At 62.0% G+C, this 26,744-nt stretch overlaps 1 protein-coding gene across 1 annotated transcript in view; it reads left to right on the top strand.

Annotated features, from left to right (window-relative positions):
* The window catches only part of AFAP1 (actin filament associated protein 1), a 77,196-nt gene that overhangs the window by 47,043 nt on the left and 3,409 nt on the right, over window positions 1-26,744 (top strand). Inside the window, 11 exon segments of the mRNA XM_079774771.1 lie at window positions 1,640-1,735; window positions 4,772-4,853; window positions 7,771-7,920; window positions 9,363-9,574; window positions 10,718-10,863; window positions 15,209-15,224; window positions 15,226-15,276; window positions 15,278-15,328; window positions 21,837-21,951; window positions 24,697-24,861; window positions 26,384-26,574. Of these exon segments, the coding sequence (XP_079630897.1) occupies window positions 1,640-1,735; window positions 4,772-4,853; window positions 7,771-7,920; window positions 9,363-9,574; window positions 10,718-10,863; window positions 15,209-15,224; window positions 15,226-15,276; window positions 15,278-15,328; window positions 21,837-21,951; window positions 24,697-24,861; window positions 26,384-26,574 (1,275 nt within the window).

Genomic DNA, 26,744 nt, shown 5'->3' with positions numbered 1-26,744 from the left:
TGTGCGCCTGCCCTGACACAGGCAGAGAGAGGCAGCTGCTTGCTGCGTGCGTGGCAGCTCGGCGTGACGGTCTCTGGGTCAGCCTTTTCCCGCAGAACAACTGCGCTTCACGCTGGTTTATCTAACTGCGCACGGTCATCATTTAAGGCTGTGACCGGAGAGCGCAGGGTCCGCCAGAGGCCCGCCCTGCAGAGCCCCCGGGTCTGTGCTCCTCCTGGAGGGAGGAGGTAAGGCCCAAGGGGATTGCTCAGCCCACCATGGAGGAAGCTGGAGAAGCGGCAGATCTGGGCCTTAGCCCCCAGTGTCCGTGACAAGCGCCCAGGAGTCCCCTTGTATTCTCCTCTTTCCCCAGAGCAGCCGCCACCCCGGGGCCATCGGAGCCTTCAGTCAGGGCCCGGCCTTTCCCGGAGATGGTCGTAAGAACACGACAGCAGCCAGCACGGCAATGGCCGTCCCGAGTGAATGAATCAAAATTGTACCTATTTTCTTGTCAGATTGCCTGCCCTTGGGGCCTGCAGAAATTCAGTAATCCGTTTATGTGCCAGGAGGTGGAAAGGTTGAAAAGCGCTCCCTAGAGAAAAGACAAAATCTTGTTTTGAGATCAAATGAAACTTTGCCTTCTGAACTAAAGACTTGGTGCGCACACTGGGGAGGGGAGGAAGCCAAAGCCTGCTAGAAAGAGGAGTGACGTTAGCGAGAGAGAGAATGGAGCCGCCCGCTCCCCTTGGAGACACTTGGCAGCTTCCAGGGACAGAGACACCGCGCAGGCTCTCCGGCTGCTGCTTTCTCTTTTTCCTGTTTTGGTCTCAAATGTGGACATTCCTTCTTTTTTTGTGTGGCTTTTCTTCTTCTTTCTTCTTTCTTCTTTTTTTCCTAGAACAGCTGAGCAGCAAAATGGCTGGCCGCGCGGCCTGTGCGTCCCTGGCCGCGGTCCCAGCAGCGCAGACCAGGGAGCGGGCGCTGCTGAGGTCAAGTTGCAGGGCCGCTGCTCTCGGACGTGGGCGTGGCTTTTCTGGCCAGAGGCGCTTGGGTTGAACTCAAATGGCAGCTTAGTTCCAAAAGGAACGGAGACATTTTGAAAGACTCGCCTGCTCACTTTTCTATGGGCGGAATGTGAGCCCCGCTGACCCAGGACTTATCTCATGTACTGCTTACCCCCAGCGGTCAGAGCCCCGCCCGCCCCGCCCCCCCCCCCGGCGTTCCTCAGGCGGGTCGGAGGGGACCGTGGCGACCTCAGGGGGGCTGGGGACGCAGCTTAGTGTCCTCCCAGCGAGGCCTCTCTTGGCCTCTTGCTCTAAGTCAGCCACGCCTGCAGCTGATGGCCACTTTGTTCTTCGCTGTCCCATTGCCTGCATTTCCTGGTGACGCTCAATGTTCACGATGGCACCTCACGCTTCCTGGAACGGAAGCCCCGTGAGAGCGGAACCCTCACATACGTGTTCCCTTGCATCCCAGGACCTAGGTCAGCGCCAGGAGTGGGGAGACAGCCCGTAAGTGGGCGACTGAAGGAACAGACGGTGGCCCGGCGGCCGTGACCTGCGGGTTTCCGGCCACGCCGCGTGCCTCTGCTCACCTCAGGCTCCCTCCCCCGTGGAGCTCCCCGTCTCTGGATGCACTCAGCAACGCCCGCTCATTGCAGGTCATCCGCGAGGTGTACAGTGGCTGCAGTGGGCCCGTGGACGCCGAGTGTCCCCCGCCGCCAGGCTCCCCGGTGCACAAGGCAGAGCTGGAGAAGGTAAGGGTGCGTGCTGCTTCGGGAGCGTGGGCCTCCCTCAGAGGCTCGGTCCGTCCCTGAGCCTTCCCTGAGCGCACGGCCAGCTGGGAACCACAGGGAAGACGGCCATCCTGCTTCCGTGCGTTTCCGGCGCCCACGGCGCGAGGCTTGAACTGGCCGCTTCACGGCTGCGTGGTCGGCCGTCTTATTCCCCACTGTAGGTGAAGAAGTGGACGGGAGGTGTCAGGGCCTTGCTCAAGGTCACCTGGCTGTCACATGGCAGCGTGGAATCTGAACTCAGGTCTGTGTATTCCGGGATACAGCAGGCACTGCGCGAGCGCCCTGCCCAAGCTGTATCCTAGCAGGCCAGGCTGCGTTCCCTGTGCCCGCTGCTCTGTGCCCATGTTCCTCGTAGAAGCGCCCAGTGACGGCCCAGCAGGGGGGCAGGGCCAGCCCTTCTTGTCAGAAACGTGTGAAGCTGTCACTGTCATGCCACACGCCCAGCTCGCTCTGATGGTCCCTATACAGATCTCCTCTCCACGGAGACCCCTGGCTGTCTGCACGCAGTTCCTGTAGCTGGCTGTGTCCCAGGAGCTCTCTGAGGCCTCCCTGTTTAGGCCCTGCCAGTGAGCAGATCCTTCTTGTCCCTTCTTACTGAGTCAAGGTTCTCCGGAGAAACAACTAATGGTGTGTGTGTGCATGTACGTGTATGTATTTTATGTATATGTATATGTGCGTGTGTGTGTATTTATATATGATTTATGTAAGGAATTTTTTTATGTGTAAGATTTATCATAAGGAATTGGCTCATGTGATTATGGAGGATGGCAAGTTCAGAGTCTGCAGCGTAGGCCAGCAGGTGAAGTCTGAAGGCCATCTGCAGAACTCTCCCTCGCTCAGGAGACTGGCCTTGGAGTGGTATGCAGGCCTTCAACTGACGAGGTGAGGCCCACCACAGTAGGGGGCACCGTCTGCTTTACTCAGAGTTCACCAATTTAAATGTCAGCCCTGGCTGGTGAGCTCAGTGGTTAGTGTTGGCCTGCACACCGACGGGTCACAGATTTGAGTCCCAGTCAAGGGCACATATCTGGGCTCCATATTTAATCCCTGGCCCTATTGGGGTGCATCCAGAGGGCAACCAGTTGATGTGTCTGTCTCATATCAGTGTTCTCTATTTCTCTCCATCTCCCTCCCTTCCTTCCTTCCACTCGCTTTAAAATTGATGGAAAAAAATATTCTGGGGTGAGGATTAACAACAACAAAAAATTAGTCTCATCCAAAAACACCCTCCAAGTTGACACAGAAAATTAACCCTGTCTCAGCCCTCATCCTGACGCTGCAGGCCTCTCTCTTTCTTTCTCTTTTTCTTATTCATATCACGAACGAATACCTGCTTGCTATGGAAAGTTCAAGAAGTTCAGAGAAACACAAATAGCAGGAATGAGGTCACCCGGGAACCCACCACATGGAGGATGCAGCTCCTCCCAGCAGCGCACATTTTAACCAGTTTTCCTGCTCGTGTTTTCTGTTATAGTTTAGATATTCTGATGCATAAAAATGTTACGCTGCCTTTTTTTTTTTTTTTGCTTACCTTTATATTATTACCAATTTTCCAGGCTTTTGAAAACTAGTAACAAGCAACAACCGTTTTTGCACTTTTAGCAGCTGAATAATATGAAATCATATGACTCTACTATCATATGACTCCCCCCCGCCACCTTCAAATTTAACTCCTTATTTTTTGGCCATTTAAAATAACGTGGCATCTCTTATAAGTCTTTGCTGCTTCTCTGTTGCCTGAAAAGAGACCCCTAGAAGCTAGGTCACCAGACCAACGGGGAGAAGTGTTTTTTAGGATTTGACTCACGTTGCTAAGCAAATAGCTATCCTGAAAGGCTGGTCCGGTTTCACTTCCCATCAGCAGTGCATCAGGGTTTCTCCCCCACCCACTCCCACGGGATGGTGGCACCCTGCACTTAGCGTGGTTTCAGGGGCTGTGCTGTGCCCGCCTAGACCTGCTGACCTGGTTCCCAGGAGCACTTCCCGCCTGAGAGCTGGGAGCACCCGCCCTCATCCTCTGTCACTGGAGGTCGGCACGTACCAGGTTCCCAGGGATGCCACCGGCTCCTCCCACGGCCGGCCCACACCGCGGCACGATGCAGACACTGCCTGCCATCCTCGGCCAGTGCAGCCCGGCCCCCTCCTGAGGGGGCGTGTGCGTGCCCATGTCCCAGCATCCGCCTGGGCCTGGCGGTCCCTGTGGCATGGGGGCCAGTGCAGGGCATCTGGGAGGGTTGGAGCCTGTGCCCTCGGCTGTGACCACAGCTCCCGGTTGGAATGCCGGGGTTCCAGCTCTCAGCAGTGCTGCTGCTTTAAAACATTTTCATTGAATTTATTGGGTGACGTTGGTTAATGCAATCATGTAGGTTCCAGGTGTACAATTCTGTATACGTCATCTGTATGTCGTATTGTGTGTTCACTGCCCAGAGTCCAGTCTCCGCCTGTCACCATGTCCCCTTGGCCCTCCCCGCCGCCCCCCATGCTCCTCTGCCTCAGACGCCAAGGGACAGTCCTGGCTGCCCGACCCCCGGTGCTGGACCAGCCGGGCACGTGCTCCGGTGCCCGTGAGGGTCTGACGGCAGCCTGACTGTGTGCTGCTTCTGAGCACATTTGTCACATACTCGACACTTGCCCATTATTCACGGGAGGAAATTAAATGGGCGACGCAGTGTTTATTTCTGGAAGCGATGTGGCTTGGTGAGGGAGTTTTCTGTAGCCCTGATATTTTTTAATCACTGTGAGAGGGTGAGGTGAGGGTCAGGGCACTGTGGCGTGTGCTGGTTACCTCGGTGGCTTTTTTCTTCGCTCTTTTGGTGTCTTTCAAGCTTTGGGTAACGGGCACCCAGGTGGTCCGGCGGCCGCTGAGCCCTCGCTGTCCTGGATGGCTGAGCGTTTGGCCCACGTTCTTCTGCTTCGAGATAACTTTGGATCGATCCGTGACGTCACTTGGCCAACGTGACCGTTGTAAGAATAACGCCGCCCTCATCTTCCTTACAGAAGCTGTCCTCGGAGAGACCGAGCTCGGACGGGGAGGGTGTCCTGGAGAATGGAGTCGCCGTGTGCAACGGGAAAGAGCAAGGTGAGTTCTGCCCGAAGCAGAGACCAGAATCCCAAACCCTGCGGCCCGTTCTGCGAGCTCCGGCTGCGGGCACGTCTCCTCAGAGGTCCGGTCACGCGCCTGTCACCGTCCTGGTCGCACTGACGGATCCGAGAAGGCCCTCTGGAGAGCAGGAGCCCTCTGGGCCTCCGCTGGCCTGCGGCCGGGGCCAGGGCTCCTGTGGTCCGACGGTGCCCGGCGGAGTTTAACTGGGTGGCTCAGCAGGCACCTCCTCACGTGGTTTGTCCCGGGAAGTGGTCCTCCGGGAAGGGCTGTGGTGATGAGCGGAGCCACGTGCCCACCCCGCGGCGGCCGCAGCTCCTTCGGGACCGTTTCCCTGATGCGCTCAGCTCCCCATCTTTCAAATGCGGAGGCCAGACGTGCATGTTTCTGAAGTCCTTTTTTTAAAAAGAATTTCTGCAGATGTATTTTACTCGCACTTAAAGAAATGCTTTTAAATTGTGGTAAATACACATAACAAAAATTTACCACCTTGACCGTTGTTAAGTGTCCAGTCCAGTGGCATTAGGCACATTCGCATTGCTGTGCAGCTGGTGCACCATCCTCTCCGGAACCTTCCATCTTCCCAAACCGAAACTGTCCCATTAAACACTGCCTCCACTCCCCGTTCTCCCAGGCCCTGCCGCCACTGCCACGGTGCCTGGTGGCGCCGCTGCCTCGGTGGGTCTGACTCCTTAGGGACTCGCATCAGTGGAACACAGCGCTTGCCTGGGTGGCTGGCTGACCTCGCTCACCGCACTGCCCTCAAGGCCGCCCAGGCAGCAGGGGTCAGATCCCCTTCCGCTCTGAGGCTGCGCAATAGTCCCTGTGCTGCGGACCACATTCTGCCGTCAGTCACCTGTGGGGGACATCTGTGTGCCCCTTGGCTGCGGTGGACAATGCTGTGTGAGCCTGGGGGGCACAGGCTGAGCCCGCCCGGTGGCGTGTGCGTCAGCGCGGTGAACGGCACCCTGGTTGGCATAGAGTTCTTGCGTTTGGACCAACGCTTAGTGGTGGGTCACCATCCGCACAGGCGAGACTGGAACAGTTCTGACCCAGGTGTTCCTGTGCGCCCCTGTCCCCGCCCCCGCTCCTGGCCGCTGCGGGTCTGTGTTCTGTCCTCCCAGCACGTCCTGTGCGTGGAGTCCACCGCGGAGCCTCTCGGGCTGGCTTCCTGGCTCAGCCTCAGGTGTGGGGAGCACCGCGTGCAGGGACTCAGGGTTGGAGCAGGAGGTCAGCGCGATGCAGCACGGCGAGCTCGCCCGCACCCACGGGAGAGGGCTGGCTGCTGGCAGCTCGGCGCCCTGGGAGCGAAGCCGCTGTGGACACGTTTTCCTTTCTCCCGGCTGATACCCGGGAGCAGGGTGCTTGGCCACGCGCCCGCTCACCAGCCGTGGCGGCGGCGCTCTGTCGTGCTGGTCTTGGCGTTTGGCCGTTGGACAGCTGTGCAGCTGGCTTCACCGTGCACCTGCCCGTGACCAGCAACGCTGACCAAGTCTAATGAGCTGGTTTGCCGTCTAGGCATCCTCTTTGGTGAAAAGTCTGTTCTCATCCTCTGCCCGTATGTGTAGTGAGTTGTTTGTTCTTCTGACTGACTCCTGAGAGCTCCTCCGAGCTGCTGAAGACAAGCCCTTTCCGATGTGTGATTTCCTCCCCAGCGTGGGGGCAGGGCTGGGAGGGGGTCTGTGGGGCAGGGAGTCTGCCCCGTGGAAGCTCGCAGCCTCTGCCTGCCCCGGGACCGGCTCCCGTGAGCATCTGCCCGCTGCCGCTGGAGGCCAACGCCGTCCCCTGCAACCACGCAGCACGCCAGCCGCGGGGTCTTGGAACAGGTCTCCGCACTGTGGTGATATGACAGGGGTCACGGCGGAGGCACGGCCTCTGCTTTGCCGTGTGATTTTCTACAGACGCGTCTGGGCGTAATTTTAGTCCTCCGCGTGGGAAGCTCCTCGGTGGGAGGCATTCTCTGTCGTCCACAGGCCACATTATGTGTAACCACAGCCAGGAACCTATCTTTGAGGTTTGCCCGGGAGGAGACCAGCGTACAATCTCAGGCTCCTGCCGGGATGCCCAGGCGCAGCCGACGCCGCGGCTTCTCCTCCCAGGGACCCTGTGGGAGCGAGTGCGCCTCTCTGTGCGCGGGAGCGAATGTACCCCACCCAGCACTCGCCTGGGCTTTCTGAAAGCAGAGCCGCCTTCCGTGTTTTGAAAAGGTGACGTTGGTTCAGACACTTTGTTGCCTGTCGCGATGCTTTGTATATTGCAGACACTCAATGAGTAGTTCCTGCAGGAAGTTCATGGTTAAACTGCACTTGACCGTCTCTCCTCCCTTCCGCTCTGCGGCTCGCTCTGGACTGTGCGCTGAGGGCTCAGTCAGGGTCCCTTCGTCCAGCCCTTCGTGACCCAGACAGATGGCTGGCTGCCGAGGAAGCCCCGACGCACACAGCTCCTCACCGTGTCACCCCTCGATCGCGTGGCAGGTCCAGCCCCTGCGGTCCGAGCCACGGGGTGACTCTGCAGCTCCTGCTCCTGCGTTCAAGGCGCATGATAGCCCCCACGTGGTGCGCCAGTGCACCGCGTTCCGGGGGATTCGTGACTAACCTGCTGGTGCCGCCGCCATCGAGCACCGGGAACTGAGGTCTTGGCACTAGTCCCGGGGAAGCTTCCTTGTCCCGGCGAGCCCAGCACACGTGGAGGAGTTAACCGGTGTGGCTCCTTGGTAACGTGCTGAGTCAGCACTCCGACGGCGTAAGCCAGGTCCCCAAAGGCCGGCCTGCACCGGGGGCTCCATAAGTAAGATGGGGGGAAAGTAAATTGGCTGTGACTTGTGCTGTGTTTTACTGTCTTTCCAATGTCAGGTCCATAGTGTAACATGCTTTTTTGTTGTCGTTATTCTTGACAGTCAAGAGGAAAAAAAGTTCCAAATCAGAGGGCAAGGGGACCGTATCTAAAGTCACTGGGAAAAAAATCACCAAGATCATCGGGTTGGGAAAGAAAAAGCCGTCGACTGACGAGCAGACCTCCTCCGCCGAGGAGGACGTGCCCACCTGTGGTAAGACAGCCCCCTGAGCCGCGGGAGCCCCCTGAGCCGCGAGAGCCCCCCGAGCCGCGGGAGCCCCCCGAGCCGCGAGAGTCCCCTGAGCCGTGAGAGCCCCCTGAGCCGCGAGAGTCCCCTGAGCCGTGAGAGCCCCCTGAGCCGCGAGAGTCCCCTGAGCCGCGAGAGTCCCCTGAGCCGCGAGAGCCCCCTGAGCCAGCCCCCCGAGCCGCGGGAGCCCCCTGAGCCGCGGGAGCCCCCTGAGCTGCGCGTGTTGTCCCCGAGTCGCGGCCCCTCGTTCTGGTCACGTGGGCTCTTGGGAGTCAGGCTGGTGATAGATTGCGTGGGGAGATGTTTTAAGCCTTTACTGCTTATTAGGAGACTGCGGGGGTTTGACCTGAGCTCTGTGGCTCTTCCCGTTTGACCCATGAAGGTCTCCCGAATTCCTTTAAGCGTTTAAACTGAGAGTGCGGGGCTGTTGGCCTGTGAGGGCCGGGTATGAACATGGCCAGACATGAAGGCACTGTGATCAGCCATTCCTCTCGCTAAAGTAATAAAGCCAGAGTTTCTCATGCTGCTCCATGTCCCAGACCAGTGTCAGCCCCGTCTCACTGAGTGACCGTCTGCCGCATCATGTTTCATCCATATTTTCTGAGCGGCTGCCGTGGGCCAGGACCGTGTTAACGTGTGTGCGGCAGCACCGAGACAGCCCCTGCCCTCCCTCTCCCCCGTCGGGGCTCCGCCACCTGCATCGGGGCCAGGTTCCTAGGACGGAGTCCAGGTCGGCTGTCACTGGGTCCCTGATGGTTCAGTGTTCATGTCTCCCGGCCAGATCCCGCCTTCCCCGGCTGGAGAAGCTCCCGCCTCAAGGCCCGAGCCTCTCCCTCCAGGCACGGCGCTGGCCCAGGTCCCTCAGGAGGGGCCACCCTGTGCCCCAGCAGGTTCGGGTGCTCGAGAGCCGTGGGGTCTTCAGACCTCCTTACGGATGTCACGTTGGGCCCCAGGCCACTGTCATTCACGCCCGCAGACTCTGATGATGGCTGCAATTGGTGGTCATTTCTCAAGTGTCCGAAAAGTGGCTCTCAGCCGGGTTCAGGCGCAGCTGGGGCCGAAGCCACAGGCGGCATTCGTGGTCCTCACGCCGTTGCTTGGACGGTCGGCCCTCACAGCTGACTGGGCTTTTACATAGAGCTTTCTTCCTTATGAAGAATAAACGTATCAGACGTGTGTCACGTACACATAGTATTTCACAGAGTAAAGTCGTAATGTGAGATCCACAAGGGGATTCAAAAGGACAGCTCTTCACTGGCCCCGGGACGCCCTTCCTGTGCGTGTGCGTCTGCATGCGGCGCGGTGGGGTCCGTTCCGTGGGCGTAGCTGCCCTGTGTCTCGTGAGACAGAGCTGGTGCGTGGCCCGCGCCCAGCCCCTCTCCCGGAGCTGAGCCGCCCTGTCGCCGCAGGCCACCTGAACGTGCTCTCCAACAACCGCTGGCGGGAGCGCTGGTGCAGGGTCAAGGACAACAAGCTCATCCTGCACAAGGACAGGACCGACCTGAAGACCCACCTTGTGTCCATTCCCCTCCGAGGCTGCGAGGTGACCCCGGGGCTGGACTCCAGGCACCCCCTGACCTTCCGGCTGCTCCGCAACGGGCAGGAGGTGGCCGTGCTGGAGGTAGGACGGCCTTCCTTCCCGAAGCCGCTGCCCCGGTCCGAGTCCCCGCCTTGCTGAGCTGACAGCGCCCGCTGCGTCACGCCCTTTTCTCCCCCGCCCTCTGCCCGTGTGTCCGTCTCTGCTGTCCTCGCCGTGGCCCCTCCTGAGGGTCCTGGGCCAGCGCCCTGCGCCCGCTTCGACTGAGCCCTGCAGTGAGCTTCGGCCCAGGCACCTCCTGGTCGCCCCCCTCCAGGCCGTGCTTCAGTGTTTCCAGCAGAACGTCCTCGCAGGGACGGCCTCCAGAGGGCGCTGGCCCCCCTCGTCCTGCGGGGCCCGTGGCGGCTCCAGGCAGTGAGTGTGCGGACGCCGTGGCCAGTGAGCCGCGTGTGCGGGCACCGAGACCTGGGTTTCCAGGAGCCCTGGCTCCGTGCGCGGCTGATCCCGTGCTGCCTTCCTGGAGCCGGCTCGCTGAGGAGGAAAGGTCGTTAACAGCCTCAGCCGCCTCTTCCACCTCCCGCTTTGGCCTGGCGGGCTCAGTGGTTAGGGCACCGTGAGATGTAGTTCAGGTTGCAAATGGAGATCAGGTTCAGGGTTGGGAGCATTTTACTAGTAAACGCCCTGAAAAACGGCACCCACAGCAGCCGGTGCCTGAGCCACGATGGCCCCTCCGTAAGCACAGCCGCAGGAAGGAAGCACGAGCTGATGCCTCGACTGAAGGGAAGGAAATGCCATCACGGCCCGGCTACGGGAGCCCGCGGCCCGCAGGGAGCGCGCCCCCCGCCGTCCTGGGGGCCGGGCCCGCGCAGGCGGCGCTGCTTTTCCGGGCCAGATTTTGTTGTCAGGCTAGCGAGGCTTTGTCCACAGCGTCCTTTGGCGGAGCCTTCGCTAACAGAAAGCTCCACGCCCTGCACCCTAGTGCCCTCCCCCCAGTAGCGCAGGCACCGTAGGACCCACGGTTCCCGTCCTGGGTCTCGTCATTACGCTTCAAGGCTCGGCTGAACACAGAGCGGGTCCCGCGGCTCGGCAGCCCTCCCCTCCCTCCGCGACGCACTCGCACGAGCTTCGGGTCCCACGCGTCCCGTCTGTGTGGGCTCTGTGCCCACACCCTGAACCCGATGCAGCTCGTCACTGATCAAGTGACACGCGCTTCCCCTCACCGCACAGGCGGCGTCCTCGGAAGACATGGGCCGGTGGATCGGGGTCCTGCTGGCGGAGACGGGGTCCTCCACAGACCCCGGCGCGCTGCACTACGACTACATCGACGTGGAGATGTCGGCCAATATCATCCAGACGGCCAAGCAGACCTTCTGGTAAGGCCAGGGCGCCGGGGCGGATGCGATGTTTCCTCAGCGTTTCCCCTCCACGGGTGTGTCGGGAAACAGCGGAAGAGCGGCCCGCATCGTGTTCACCCAGACGTTGGTGAAAGCCTCGTCCTTCTAACCCTCGTTTTCCCAGAACAGCGCTGGCAGGCTCTTCCCGTGAAAGCAAGCTCGTCAGTGTTCTGGCTTGTGCGCCGTTCCATATCCACTGAGCTCTGCAGAGGCAGCCACTGAGGCATGACGAGTGGGCGTGACCGTGTCAATAAAACTTTATTTGCGGGCACAGGCAGTGGGCCGGATGTGGCCTGTGGGCTGTACTTGGCTGACCCCTGGGCGGGGGCGGGGGGACAACAATCTACGAATCAGAAGTGATTGCACACGTTGCTGTAGTGAGGACTGTCTTTGAAGCCGTTAATCACGTACTTTACAATTTAAACGGTGATTTTGTAAAAAGGCTGTTGCATACAAGAATGTTCTTTGAACCATGAATTTTTTGAACATATTGCTGCAAAGACAATTATAGCTGCAGTTCTCAAGCACCGCCCCCAGGCCCCCGGGTGCAGGCCCTCGCAGGCGTCGGAGGGTTCCGTCTTGCTGTCGCGCCATCGGCGTCAGAGGTGCAGATGCAGCGGGCACCGGCGGAGCCGCCCTGCTGTCGTGGCCTCGGCACCGCCACGCTTGCGGTGGGAGGAAAGCCGGACGCGCAGGGGCGTCTTTGATGAAGCACGGGGGTTACTTTTCCTGTGAAAGCCTGTGGGCACGGGCCGCTTGGCCAGGACGCTCTGGGGCTGAGGGGCGATACCTTGGTCCGCAGTAGGCGTCGGGCGCCCCGTCACCGCAGCGGCTAAGCAGCCTGGACAGAGGAGCCAGCCTGGTCCAGCTTTGCCCGGCCATCCCCAGCAATGCGAGAGGGCTCCCAGCACACAGCACTGATCCTCACTGGGCCGCTCTGTGTGACAGTCAGGACCCTGTCAAGGACTGACCGTCCTGTTTCCCCTCATGGCTCTCCATAATAGCAGTCCATCTGGTCGGCAGAGTGCAAGTAAACTGAGTGAGTCCTAACCCCTTGTCACTGAAGCACACCTCACCGAATGTGGCTTTCTAAGGAACGTGAGACCGGGGGGTGGGTTTCGCCAAGTCGCCTCTAGCGTGAAGGGAAGTTTCTGGCGGTTCGCGGGTGGTGTGGACGTGGTCAGTCCTCAGCCCACACGTGCCCGCCGTGCCGTCGGGGAGTGGGCCCACCCTGGGGAAGCCCTGAGCACGCGTGCTCCCCAAGAGCGAGAGCACAGCTGGGCTCCGCGTGCTCAGTGGGGACACTCTCCTACGCCGAGCGGGAGGCCCCCCGGGAGGGGAGTGTGGGTGCGGCCCTGAAAATGCAGGTGAGGAGCTCACAGCTGCAGGAACCTTTGCTGCGTTGACAGCTGCATAGATGTCCATTAGCAACAAAGTTCGATTTTCCTCCTGGGTCTCCACATCCTCGGAAACAGGAGAGAGGAGACTTAACGAGGAAACAATGTCCCAAACCTAGAACAGGCAGCCGCCAGGGTGATGAAGGTTCCCAGGAACCACTGTTTCCTTGTGCGCACGGCAGCCAGGGAGGGGCTCTTCCCCAGGTCGCAGGGACGCGTCTGAGGAGGGCGGTCATGGGGGGTCTCCGTGCGGCCCGGCTGCTGAGACAGGTCCCGAGGCCTGCGGGAGGGAGGGCCGTGGGTGCGTGCTGCAGGGCGGGTTCTGCAATTCTCTCCTGACCCCCCCCCCCCCGAGCCCTGCTGGTGGGCTCCGGGGAAGCTGTGCCGGTGATGGTGACAGTGACGACGAGGACAATGGAAAGCAGGGTCGGTATGGACAGAGGGATAGGAAGCTGACAGGAAGCTGCTTCTCATCTGAATCGCTGGGACATTATGTGAGAACTAGAGGCTCAGTGCACAAAATTCGTGCAAGGGGCTCGGCCCTCGCAGCCCCAGCTTGCCCCGCCCTAGCAGCCCCGGCTTCGTCCGGAGGTTATCTGGATGGTCGTTCTGCTGTTTGGCTAATTAGCATATTAGCTCTTTATTAGATAGGATGTGTTCTCCCAAAACATGGAGGAACCTGAGGACATGACGCTCAGTGAGATGGGCCGGACTCCAGAGGACAGAGACGGTGACGCACCTGCAGGCGGTCCCGTAGAGACAAGTTTATCGGACAGAAAGTAGAGGGGGTCCCGGGCCCCGGGTGAGGGAGGGAGTACTTTAATGGGGACTGAGTGTCAGTGGGAAGATGGAACGTTCTGGAGATGATGGTGGGACGGCTGCACGACAGTGTGAGTGGCCTAATGGCCTGACCTGGGCCCTGGGCAGTGGTGAGGAGAGGGACTTCTGTGTCGGTGTATTTTCCCACAGTGTGTTTCCCGTGAGTGACCCGTGTTTGGGGTTCAGCACGTGGCACGTGGCCTCTGGTCTCACTCCTGCTTCTCAGTGTGGCTGAGCTGCTATAGCAGAAGGGGCGCCGGCGGAAGACAGCACCCGTCTTCTGACCGGTTGGGCCCAGGCACTCTGTGAGGCGGGCGGAAGTGGCGAAGGCCTCCTCCAGCCGGGACGTCCCGAGTGTCTGTGACGTCTCAGTCTCACGTCCCGGAGTCCGGTGCCCCCGGGCCTCTCCCATGCGGGTCAGCTTCTGTCCTGGCCCTCGTGGTCCCTGCTCCTCCTGGCATTTGTGCCCCGGGGGAGCGCTAGGCACAGCGCCAAGAGCCGGAGCCACACCGAGCACGCGGCCCTGCCGTGAGGTCCCCCTGCGGGAGGGCCGACACCTGGCAGATCCGTGCGGCGTGCTGCCTGTGCGGGGTCGGCACGGAAAGGACTGGCCACGGCCCGGCTTTTCCCTCATTCCCGTTACTGCCTCTCATGACACAACGTGTGCGTGGTGCCTTACCCCACATACCCTCCAACGAGTCATTAAATGAGACCACCTTAGATATATATTTATTAACAAATCAGAAAACTGGTCAGTGCAAAACTCAAATGTTTAAATGTTCTCTTTCCTGGGCATACTTTATGTATCCTAAATGTAGAGGGGCCGTGTACATTTCTTTGTCAGAAAAAAGCAAGAGGAGCTATTTTATAAATTAGAGTCAGAGCACTGGGCCGAGCCAGGCGTGCACAGCCGCCTGCCCCCAGCAGAGGGCAGTACTCCCTCGGAGAACCTCCTGCCAGCTGCCGAGGCTCCCAGCCCTGAGCCCTGCTGGCCCTGCTCCGGCACAGGCCGGTCTCGCTGCCCGACTGCCTCCTGCCTCCTCTCCCCCTTCCTCCGGGACCACAGGAAGGGGGGCTCCTCGGGGAAACAAAGTCCTTTAAAATCGCCAGCCTGTTTGCGTTCCCCGCCAGGAGAGGGTGCTCGCAGGTGTTTCCCTCCCAGGCAGGCGGCACTTCACAGCGACCCTCTCCTCTCACCCACTCAGCGCCTCCGCGAGCCGCTCCGGCCGCTGTCCCAGGGCCCCTGCCCGCCGCGGCGATGGGGACGGGCAGAGCCGGCCGTGCGGTTGGCCGGCCTTCGGGTGGGGACAGCGGCCAGTGGGATGTAGTTCCGTGTTCCGCGGTGATCGGCGACAGGAGGGGCCGGGAGGACAGTGCGGAGGGGGAGGGCGGCGTATGTGGGTGCTCGGGGCTCTTCAGGAAGGGAGGGGCTCTGGAGAGGGTTCCAGGCGGAGGGTCAGGCCCCAAGGCGGGCGGCCCTTGTGAGAGCAGCCGTCAGGGCGCCCGCCTGGGACTTTCGGGGACGTGAAGTGCGCACCCCAGAGCCCCCCCCGGCCACCGCACAGCGTTGGATGCTCTGAGCAGAGGGGGCCCATTGTCAGGGCTCCCAGGCAGCCCGGACGGGCAGGAGTGGAGGTGCGCTGTCCGGGGCGGGTGACGCTGAGTGGACACTGAGAACTCGAGAAACGCTGCTGAATAAAACCCGAAGCGCCGGGCGCACACTCCCGGAAAAGGCCAGGCGGGAAATACTTCCGTTTTGCAGGCGTCTGGTCCCTGAAGGAGGCGTGTACAAGCTTCAGAGCAGCACTGCCGGTGCCTACATGAAGGGTCAAGGCTGTGTCCCAATAAAACTTTATTTACAAAAACAGACAGTGGGCCAGAGAGGCCTTTAGATCACTGACGATAAGAATGGTGTACCCAGCACGCACTGCGGCCGCCCCGGCAAGGTCCGTGCTGCCCTGGCGGTTCTCGAGGTGGGGTGTGCGGCGGCGGCTCCGGTGCCGCCCGGACTGAGGCTCCCCACAACCTCTGACGGCCGAGCATCGGGTCAGGGCTCAGGCCAGACTCGCGGCCCGGCGGGAGGCGTTACCTCACGTCCTGTCTTTCAGCTTCATGAACAGGCGTGTCCATCTCTACCAACCCCTACCTCGGGGGCACCCCCAACGGCTATGCCCACCCCGAGCGGGACGGCGCTGCACTACGACGACGCCCCCTGCGTGAACGGCTCGGTGAGTGCACGGCCCCAGGGAGCGGCCGCTGTCGGACCACGGGTCCCGCCACCCGTGAGGACAGCGCCATCCCGTCTCCCGTCCCTGTTTCTGACTAGCTGTCCGTCCTACTCTGCATTTGACCCCGTAGGCAGTTTCTCCTTCAGTGTTCCATGTCGCTCATTAATCTAAACACTGAGGAGAACACGTTAGGGTACAAGCCTTGGGTGAGTCACAGTGTGGTGACTGTCAGTTACCAGGAGGTGTCATTTCCCGGGGGACACACAAGCTGAGCAAGCACCATAGAAGGCAAATGAGGGAGGGAGGGAGGGAGGGAGGGGAGGGAGGGAGGGAAGGTGGTAGGGAAGGAGGGAGGCAGGGGAAGGCAGTTGGTTAAGGGAGGCAGGGAAGGAGGGAGGCAGGGGGGAGGGAGGGAGGGAGGGAAGGAGGCAGGAGGGAGGGAAGGAGAGAAGGAGGCAGGGAGGGAGCAGGGAGGGAGGGAAGGAGGCAGGGGAAGGCAGTTGGTTAAGGGAGGCAGGGAGGGAGGGAGGCAGGGAGGGAGGGAGGAGGGAGGCAGGGAGGGAGGGAGGGAGGCAGGGAGGGAGGGAGGGAGGCAGGGAGGCAGGGAGGCAGGGAGGGAGGCAGGGAGGCAGGGAGGGAGGCAGGAAGGGAGGCAGGAAGGGAGGCAGGGTGGGAAAGGGAGGAAATGTTGCCATAGACGCTGGCCCTGCTACAGTCTCAGGCCTTCTCCCCCGGGGCCTTGGGGAGCAGGCGGTGCCTGGTGCTGAGCAGGTGCTGTGTGGCCTTAGGGGCGTTTCGAGGCCTCGTCAGTGTTTTGTGTCCCCCGTGTAAGGAGCAGAACTCACCAGTAAGCGTTGGCTGGCGTGTCCGCCATTACTCCGTTTAGGGACATCCGGCGGCTCGGTGCCGTCCTGCGGGGCGTCACGGACGAGCTGAGCCGTGGACGGGAGGGAGAGCTCACAGCCCGTCCTGCCCGTGACCCCAGCCCTGGGGGCCAGTGGGCCCCGTGGGAGCGGCGGCTTTGGAGGCAGGCGCACAGGGTGTGCGTTGGTATTCTTCAGCCCGGCCGGTGTTGTAGGTGTCTGCTTACCCGTTCACCTCTCACGTTGTGAAGGGTGTTAGCTCAGCTCCCTGCTCTCCAGCCCCATAAAACCCACACCTGCCGAGGCGGACCGGAGCCCACTGCTCCCTGAGGGCGGGAGGGTCCCGGACGCCAGCGCTCAGGAGCACAGCAGGTCCCCGGGTTCCGTGGGGGATCCGCTCCTCCGGCGACGTAAACATTTTCGCCGTGAGTCGGAGCCCACCTCCATAGCACCTGGGCCCTCACATGGAGCACACACACAGCAGGGATGACCTGACACAGTAAAGACAATTAAAAGAAAGAGAACAGTTCCTGACCTTTACTTGTGGGAAATAAATACCAAAACACAAAGCACATATGCACACACATCGCTATGACGGAACTTTTCTTATAAAAAAATGAGAGATGGTGATGTAACCACGAAATGACATATGTCGAGTCCGACGTGACCCGAGGACTGTCTGTATGAGCAACTAAAAATCGGGTTAGGAGCCATGGCCTTCTCCCCCAGCCCCTCCCCCATCGGGCTGCTGGGACCCTGCCCAGCAGTCTGTCCCTCCTTACTAGATTCTCACATATCTCCCCCCTTCCTCCTCCAGTCCCCGGTCACCCCTCCCTTCCTCCCTTCCTGTCATCTTCCCTCCCTCCCCCCTCCCTCCCTTCCTGTCATCTTCCCTCCCTCCCCCCTCCCTCCCTTCCTGTCATCTTCCCTCCCTCCCCCCTCCTCCCTGTCCTCTGTGTCCAGCTCTGTGCGGGCTGAGCACTGAAGGGATGAGATGCTGCCGTTGTCCTTAAAGAGCCTCCGGGCTAGTGGGTGAGAAAGGGGTGGGAGGGGAACCGAGTGGACCGGGGCCGGGCAGGGCCTGTTCAAGGGCAGATGGAGGTGCATACTGGGGTCCATGGTGGTCATGGGTGAGGGTGTGAGGGAGACTCTCTGACACCCCAGCGGGGCTGCAGGGTCCTCTGGCTGGGGTCCTGCCTGAGGCTGGCGGGGGGAGGGGCCAAGGGGGAAAGCATCGTGTCCAGCCAGTCTCCTCCTCCATCCCGTTCCCTCCGGCGCCCCGTGGAGAGGCTGGGCAGCCCCTGCAGAGCACCTGGGGGTGGTCCTGAGCCTGGTCCAGGCACCGCGTTTTCAGGGTGGGCCTGCTCTCCTGCCCACGCGCTCGGGCAGCCACCATTCTCCTCTGACAGCGCCTTGGCCCTGTCCGCACCGCCCCCAGAGGGTGAGCGGTCTGCGCCTCCAGCCCTGGTCTCAGGCAGCTGTAGAGAAAGGAAACCCACTCCTCCTCTAAGTCGCTCTCCAAGGCCTTCCCCCTTCCCCAGCCCACACCTTCCCCAGGGCGGAGGGTGAGGAGGTGGGGAGCCATAGGCACCCCCCCCCCCAGCCTGTCCCATTGTTCTGGTGGAGGTGCGCTCAGGCCCGCAGGGACGAGGTTGCTCCCGGGCATCCGCAGCCCCTCCGCTCTGGGCACCTGCGCTCCCAGGCTCTGCAGGAGGCATCGTGCTGGGCCCCTGTGGGCAGGAGCTGGACCATCCCCTGCGCGGTCCCCTGGCACTGGGGCTCTCCACGGGCGGCCTGGTAGTTCCTTGCGCCCTGGGCCCTGGGACCAGGCCGTCTTCGGAGGACTGCTCTTCTCTTTATGAAGTTCGCGCTTTTGACCCCAAACCGCACTGGTCAGCGGTTCATTTTCAGTAACTCAGCCATTCGGGGTCCCCTGGGGCCCAGCGCAGGCGTTAGTGAGTCTCAGGAAGGGTCTCTGACGCGCGCGCGCGCGCACACACACACACACACACACACACACACACACGGGGGCGCGCACCCACTTTTAACCAGAAACTTCTGTGAGTTTCTGCGTCTCAGTGTGACTCAGTCCCTTGGTATTTTAGGAAAATACAGTCTAGTCTAGACCCTGTAATAACCCCGGACACATGTGCACCTGTCGTTTTGAGGCGCTCACGTCCGCGTTTATCTGCACGTCCCCCTATTTTTAGCTCGTAGCTGGGTCCCAGCATCACCAAAATAGACACACTGCAGCGGCGGCGAGGAGTGAGAACAGCCTGCTGCGAGGCCTGCTGAGCCTCCTCCTGTGTTTGTAACCAAGGCTGTGGTTACCGGCTGGCAGGCGGGAGCGGGAGGGGCACATAGACGGGGAAATAAGCGCCACACAGGAGCTAACCTTCCTCCCTTTTCTGTACACGCAGAGCCGTCCGGAGACCTTAACACTGAATGGCTCTGCGAGGTGCTGAGTTCCGGGTTGAATGTATCTTCAATGCCCTGTTCCCCAACGGCCTGTAGCGATTTTAGTCCTTGAGGGGAAGGTTCTTGTCAAAATAGTGCCATTACGTCACTTCTGCTTGGGAACCTCCTCTTTTCTGTGATGATTGGATTTCCTTTCAAGGCTGTTTTGGTTCCGGCACTTTAATCAGCCCTGCGAGTGGGGGCAGGGGGCAGGGAACGGGGCCGGGCGAGGCGCTGCCAGGCCGCCCGTGGAGAGCCCCAGCGCCCGGGGACCGCGCAGGGGACGGTCCAGCTCCTGCCCACAGGGGCCCAGGCGATGCCTCCCGCAGAGCCTCGGAGCGCAGGTGCCCAGAGCGGAGGGGCTGCGGATGCCCGGGAGCGACCTCGTCCCTGCGGGCCTGAGCGCACCCAGTCCCCATAAACCCGTCACTGTCACCGATGCCCCTCGGTTAACCCCGGGGACGGGCGGGGCACAGAGGCAGCGCCTGGGCTTAGGAGCTCTGCCTCACCGCCTGTGAGCTCTGCCTCAGTTTCCCCCTGCTTCTGAGGTCCCGTGAGAGCTGGAGGAGGCGGGATTTGGAAAGCACTCCAGACAGTGTCTAGAACCCAGTGATCACCGTAAAGTAAAAGAAGGGCCTCGCTGGGCCCTGCCCACGTCTGCTGGGCGGAGCCCGAGCCCCATCCCTGGTCCCCAGCCGCATTCCTTCCCCGCAAGCATGTGGCTCTGCTTCTTGGATCTGGGGGACTCCCGAAACCTAAAGAAATCTAAAGAAATGTCAAATCAGCCCTTTTTTTCCTGCTTTACCAGACAGAACAAAAAACTCCCTAAGCCAACGACTGGGGCAGTTTAAGGGAGGGAGAGGCTGTCCTAAGTCCCAGCAGCAGGGCAGGTCTCGCGGATCAGCTCGCCTGCAGCACGTGTGTGCCTCATAGCCGCGGGCACGGGGGGGTGGGTGCTGACGCGTGTCCCACGCTAACGCCGCGTCCCGCCGCTAATGCCGTGTCCCGCGCTAACGCCGCGTCCCACGCTAACACCGTGTCCCGCGCTAACGCCGCGTCCTCATCCCGCTAACGTCTGCTCTGCTTGTGGCCGAGGCACTAACCGCGCAGCTGTGTGTGTTGCAGTGGACCCCGACGGCGGGCGCGGCCGCTTCCTGCCGCGGAGGCGGAGGCCCGGGAGCAGCGGTGCTGTACGATAACGCGGCCCTGTACGATAACTTGCCGTCGCCGGAAATCTTTGCGCGCTACCCGCCTGCTGACAGGAGGGCTGCTAGGCCGCCTGCCGACACCCTGCCCTGTAACCATTACCAGCAGCCCACGTCCTGCGGGCTGCCTTCCGCCCCGTCTGTCACTAACACCTCTTCTGTGGGGGAGGGCGTCTCTCGGGCTCGGCTCCCAGGTACAGCTTGGCGTTCTCTCTCCTCTCGAACCCTCTCTGGCCACAGCCCTCCTGCCGAGTCTGGCCATGGCGCCCACTTGTAGTAAGCGAGAGCACCTGGGGAAAGCAGTCGACAGCGGAGCTGCCTCCGTATTCCCCCCCTGCCCCGCCCCCGCCCCCCCCCCCCCCCCCCCCCCCCGTCCCTGCTGTGGGCCCCGCTTCCCCTGCACCTGGCCCTTTCCGGTCCTGGGGTATCCCAGGGGATTTTGCTAAGGCAGAGATTAGAAAGGGACAGGGACGGTAAAACTTTGCGGAAGAGTCTAGAGCTGCACGTTTTTATTGTTTCCGTTAAACGTCAGCACAGGTGGGCCCTGATCTGTACACGGACGCTGTGGGGCTTTTCCCAAACGGGTGGTAAGAGTGCTCCCTGAAACCGAGTAGGTGATAAGGATTTGGGATTATCGGTGACCAAATGGTCAGTAGCCTTGCCGTCAGACTGTTTCCCACCTCATCTCTGTAGCAGACGGTAACATTTCACTACAAATACTGACGTGTTTTCATGCTTTTTCGGCCCAAGACTTATACTTTGCGCACAGCCCTGCGCCCTGTGTGCGAGCGCCCCCTGGAGCAGATGGCACGGGAGAGATGGCCGCCTTCCCCGTGTTGGGGGAATCGCTACAAAGTGACGAGCGCCAGGGAAGCCCCGGGATTTCAGATCGGGTGGCACTCCAAAGTCCTCCCAGCCGAGGCTCTCGCCAGAAGCACGGCGCAGCTTTTGTTTGCTTCTGAGTTTAAAAAATATGTTTTTATTGATTTTCAGAGAGAAAGATAGAGGGAGGGAGAAACATTGATTGGCTGCCCCCTGCATGCCCCCTACTGGGGATCAGGCCCACAACCTGGGCATGTGCCCTGACCGGGAATCAATTCAGTGACCTCTTGGTTCATGGGTCAGCACTCAACCACTGAGCCACACCAGCCGGCTGTTTGCTTCTGATTTTTGACGACAGTTGCTCAGAGTCTGTCCTGTGAACCTGAAGGCCGGACATTATGGCGGTTAGATGTCCGGTGGTTACTAAGTGGGGGCTCAGGGGTCGTGGCTCTCTCAGCAGCTGAGTGACGGAGCCGAATTTAGGCCCCGGCCCACGGCGCAGGAGGTGGGCATGACCTCGGAGTGTGGGCCTGGACACCACAGCTCACCTCCCGCCAGCTGCACTCGCTGCACACAGGACTGTCCATCGCTGAGTAAATACACTGGCTGGCCCAGCCATCCAGGAAGTAGCGATGCTGTGGAATTTTTAAAACCTGTGGTTGGTCAAATGTAGTTTAAGCTGTTTCTACGGCACGCACTTCTCGCTTCCTTCCTGAGACCCTGCCAATGAAAAGCGTAGTTATTTGCCCCCGTGGGGTATCAGTCCCCAGGGAGCGCTGGCAGAGAAACCAGCTGCAGGGCCTGCTCCCCCAGGGAGCCCCCGAAGGAGGCCGCTCCTCGCCCAAGCACAGGCTCCCAGCGCCTCAGCCCAGCTGCCCGCTCCCCCCCCCCCCGCCCCCTGCCCCCCCCCCCCCCCCGTGCCCGCCTCTCCATCGCAGCTCTCAGCGCACACGTCTCGGCTGCTTTCCTGCCGAGGGCGTCCTGCGCCCCTCACGCTGGAAACACAGCCTCCGGGGCGCCCCAGCTCCCCGGGTTTGGAAGCCGAGTTGTCTCCCGCCTCCCTGAGAGCTTCTGTGGGTGCTAGATGCTGCTGACAGGGTCGCAGACCAGCACCAGCGTTCTCAGTGTTTGTTTTTAAGCTGCTTCTCTTTGTTCCCACAGCTGAAGAGTAAAAAGCCCCCGCTCGCATCCAGCGGGGCTGCGGGAAAAGGCAAGACCCTGAGCAGCCAGCCCAAGAAGGCCGAGCCGGCCGCCGGCATGAGGCGCACGCCTTCCAGTGAGTGCTCGTCCGTGGTCGCGGGCACCTCTGCAGCTGTAGAGCGGGGCTGGGGGGACCCGTGGAGAGATGGGCCTGTAGCCGCATCACCCTTCCCCCTGCCCAACGGGAGGGTGGCGCCGGCCTCTGACCCGGGCTCCGGACCTCGGTGCACCCGGAAAGGCCAGGCTGGCTGCCCGTCTCCAGGACTGGTTACGCCCATTTCAGTGGAGGCACCTGACCTGTAGGTGACTCAGTGACTTTGGTGAAGTCACGTAAACCCTCTAAGCGGGGCAGCAACGTGGTTTCCGTGATGAATAGCCCAGTGGTCACGGCCTCAGAGCCCTAGAGAAGACGGGTTTGGAAGGAGTCCGCGTGGCAGGGAAGACAATCCGCGTGGCGGGGCAGACAGTCGGCGTGGCGGGGCAGACAGTCGGCGTGGCCCACGCAGGCGCTTGTCCCTCTCTCCCGCCTGGCCCTCCGCCGCCGCAGGAGGTGCTGCCATCTGCCCCCGGTCCACGGGCGGGAATGACCTCTGAGCGCTGCACGCTCCCCGGGCTCCCGGCCGTGAGTGACAGCCACAGGGAGTGCCAGGCTGCGGGCTGCAGAGCTGGCGGAGATGCCCGCCGGGCACGGCCCCTCCCTTTCTCCAGGCCACACTGCCACCATGTACGTCTGCGATGATAGGACAGGAGTTGTTGCCGAGGTGCCTGAGCCGGACAGAGGGTCCCAGCAGGCGCAGGCGGCCGGGCCGCAGCACAGGCCACAGTCCCGGAGCTCCGGGGCCTGGCCGGCAGGAGGGCCCCAGGGGAGGGCGGGTCCGTGTTTTTGACTCGGGCCCCATGGAGCTGGCAGACCAGGCCTCGGCTCCAGCTAGTGCCCTGCACCTGCCGCGTGCACTGCGAGGGATCTCAGAGTCACGGGGTACACGGCAGGCGGAGGGTGCGGGGGGCGTACATGCGCACCAGCCTCCGCGCTGCTCAGCAAGGCAGGCTGCTCCTGCACGGGACACGGGACATGGGACACGGGTGTTCTTCACGGGCGTCACCCTCATAGCAGGCAGGTGGGGAGCCAGCTGGGCCAAAGCCTGCTCCTTATAGTTTGTGGAAGGTGCTGACCTTTGACCTCCTCTCGCAAACCTCACTTCCCTAATGCAGGGGGTGCCCACAGTCACTTAGAGTGGGGGGGGCACGGAATCCCTCGGTCGCGCTGATTGCATTTGCGGGGGTTGATTCCTGTTTCTGAGGCGTCTGGAGGAATTCTCATTAGCTGTGGTGACACCTAATGGTGACGAATGAGAAAACAATTGCTTTCCGGGTTTTGCTGCACCCAGCCGGTTCATTGTGGATCATTGTGGACCGGGGGTGGGAATGTGTGGGTTGGGAAGCCCTCAGTTTGGAGATCAGAGACTGGGGTTTGAACTTGGCTCGGTCTGCCCAGCACGTCCTGGCCCCGAGCCACGGACAGCAGTGCTCCCGTGTCAGCTGGTGGGTTTGGCCCCTCTGCCGCCCGTCGTGTCCTCTGCGTGTGCGTGTGGAGGGGCGAGGGATGGCCTCGTGTGCCGTCATCGGGGGGCGCTTCGCTGCCGTCCCTGTGGCTGCAGCGCCCGCTGTGCACGCCACTTGGGTGGGATGCTGGTCCGGGCTCCCCGTTGCCGAGCGGACAGGGCTCTGCATACTCTGTTGTCGCTGACAGTGACGAGAGCTGCCGGGGAGCGTCCACCTTCCCAGGCATTTGTGAGACGGGCTTTAGCCACAAAGACCAAATTATAAAATCCACCCACAGCGAGGCCTGGCATCTGCTCTAGCGGGCGAAGCTGCGGCCCGGAGGCTCCGTGGCCCCTCATGCCCGCTGCCCGCGTCACGGCCATCGCCCTGCCCTCCGCGTCTCTGTGGCGCCCTTTCTCGTCTAGCGAGGTCGCCGGCAGACAAGCGGCGGCGCGCGCGGGTGAGAGGACGGAGCTGCGGGGCCTGATGCTCTGAGCCGCAGGCAGGCCTGGCGCTGAGAGGCCAGGAGCAGTGGGAGGATGGGAATCTGCGAACACGGGGGCCCTGGTCACGTCGTTCGCCTCATCACCTCTTCCTCTCCGCAGTGGATCTTCAAAGGGACCGTTCCTGAATTACTATTTAAACATTAACTTAGTCCACATCCCAACCCCCGAACTGCCCCAGGTCCAGGTGAGGACCCTGAGCACAGAGCGATCAAGTACTTTGTTCAGGGTCACACAGCTACAGGTGACAAGCTGGGACTCAGACCTGACAGGCAGGCTCCAGACCCCACCCGCTTCCCTTTCTCATTGTCGTTTGTTCACCCATCGATGTTACTGCGTGTTCAGTCCGTGCTGGGTGCGTCTCGGTGCAGGGCACGCAGCTGCTGTTGGGTCGGCAGAGCGCTGGATGGGGCTGTAGCCAGCTGTGACGGGCTGGGGAAGAGGCTTGAAATCCACGGGAACTAGCCACAGCCAGGATGGCGTGTGATGCCGCCGGCCTCCTCGCTGCGGCTGTGGGATGTGCACTGTGGCGAGGTGCCGGCCTGCAGGGAAGAGAATTAGAGGGATTTCTTGATCCTCTGTTTTCATGTACAACATTGTTCCCGAGAATCCTGGGTAATGAGCTGGTTCAGACCGGCCCGTTCCCTTCTGTGGAATTCCAGGGAGCCGGCTCTGAGTTTACCGAGCGAGGACGGGGGGACAGGAGCCCAGGAGCGGCGCTGGGAAGTTCCCTCGTGTCCGCAGGCTAACCGCTTCCCCACTGCTGCGTGTCTCAGATGCTGACCAGTACAGATACGGCAAGAACCGGGTGGAGGCAGACGCCAGGCGGCTGCAGAGCCAGGAAGAGGAGCTGCTGCGGCGGAAGGAAGCCCTGCGGACCAGGCTGGCCCAGCTCCGGAAAGAGAGGAGGGACCTGCGGGCCGCCATCGAGGCGAACGCTGGTAGGAGGGCACCGTCCTGAGGGTCTGCGTTCCTCTGTCTGCAGGGCCTCACCATCAGCTCGCGGCTCAGATTTGGCATGCGTTCCACACTGCTGTCGGGGGCTGGAAGCATCGCCAGTTAGCCCAGGGCAGGTGCCCTGTGCGGGAGTCCGGGACAGGCAGGGGGGACAGGTACCCAAGTGCGGGAGTCCGGGACAGGCAGGGGGGACAGGTACCCAAGTGCGGGAGTCCGGGACAGGCAGGGGGGACAGGTACCCAAGTGCGGGAGTCCGGGACAGGCAGGGGGGACAGGTACCCAAGTGCGGGAGTCCGGGACAGGCAGGGGGGACAGGTACCCAAGTGCGGGAGTCCGGGACAGGCAGGGGGGACAGGTACCCAAGTGCGGGAGTCCCGGGACAGGCAGGAGGGGACAGGTACCCAGGTGCGGGAGTCCGGGACAGGCAGGGGGGACAGGTGCCCAGATGCAGGAGTCCCGGGACAGGCAGGGGGGACAGCACCCCAGAGGAGGGCCCGCGGAGGGCAGGGCAGTGTGAGCTATTGGAAGGGATGGGGTGAGGCCAGGTCGGGGGAAAGCCACAGAGCGGAGCTGAGTGAAGGCAGCCGTGCGGAGCGCGGAGGGCCGCTGTGCTGGGCCAGGTGGCTGTGCATGCTGGCAGAAGTGGGCACGGGGCCTGGTTAGGACGGGACTGCGGACACACAGGCCTCAGCTCCAGGCTGCTCTCCCCTGGGCAGCTCTGACCCGTGTCTCCGTGTGGCTGGCCCAGCACGGGAGCGGGGAGGGGGGCAGAGAGCCAGGGAGGCCGGGGAGACGCCTGCCTCCAGGTAGCTCCGTGTGTGGGGGGCTGGCACACGGGCACACGGATCTGGGCCTTTCCTGGCTGCCTCCGTGACTTGCATGAAAGCGCTCTTGCAGTGTAAGGATGGGGAGCGGGTGCTGGCTGAGCAGGTCCGCGGTCACCGCTAGGAGGGGGTGCGGCTGCCGGCCAGAGTGCCGTGCCAGCCAGAGGGTTGGGTGGGAGCGGAGGTGTCGACGCAGAAGGTTAGAGCAGCTTCTGGCCTCAGAAGAGTCCCACGTGCTGCACCAGACCAGGGCTGCATACCCAGGTTACCCGGTTCTCTGAGCTGTCCTGTGGGCACAGTGCCAGCCTTCCTGCGTCACTGCCGCACGTTTCAGTAACATGAAACACGTGTGCCGGGAGGAACGCGTGCCCTGCTCTGTGGAGGAGAGCGTGTTTGACGGAGGGCCCGGGAGGCGGTGGCAGAGGAATCGGGACAGTCGGTGAAGCTGCAGCTCAAGGTCCATGTGACATGAGCACGTGAGGCCCCCTGCGGACCGCAGGCCGCCTGCTCCCGGCCCTTCTCCCCGCTGCAGCCCAGGCAGGGTGGGGCGCGGGCCTGGCTCCCCTAAGGGCTGATGTGAGTGTCACAGGGGGACCCAGGTCTGGAGCCGGCCCCAGTCCCCCGGCCCCGCACCCAGTGTCTGCCGGTCCCTGCGGCGAGCCTCCGGTGTCTGCGCTCCCAGGCAGGAAGGCGCAGCTGGCCCTGGAGGAGAAGCTGAAGGCGCTGGAAGAGGAGTGCCGGCGGAAGGAGGCGGAGCGCGTCAGCCTGGAGCTGGAGCTCACCGAGGTCACCGAGAGCCTCCGCAAGGCCCTGGCCGGCGGCGTCACCCTGGGGCTGGCCATCGAGCCCCGCTCGGGGACCTCGAGTCCACAGGTACCGTCCCCCGCGCCCCTGAGCACCGCACGCACGGCGCCCCCAGAAAACGCCCCGTTCCTCTACAGAGGCCGCCCGCCCAGCTCACTCAGCACAGCAGACAGCGGCCATCAGCTCAGACGCTTCCTTTACCTGTAACCCTCACCTGAGGGTCTTTTCCCATTGATTTC

The sequence above is a fragment of the Cnephaeus nilssonii genome (genome assembly GCF_951640355.1).
Source record: "Cnephaeus nilssonii genome assembly, chromosome: 1".
NCBI classification, from domain to species: Eukaryota; Metazoa; Chordata; class Mammalia; order Chiroptera; family Vespertilionidae; genus Cnephaeus; species Cnephaeus nilssonii.
This window is presented reverse-complemented; position numbering and strand designations above follow the sequence as displayed.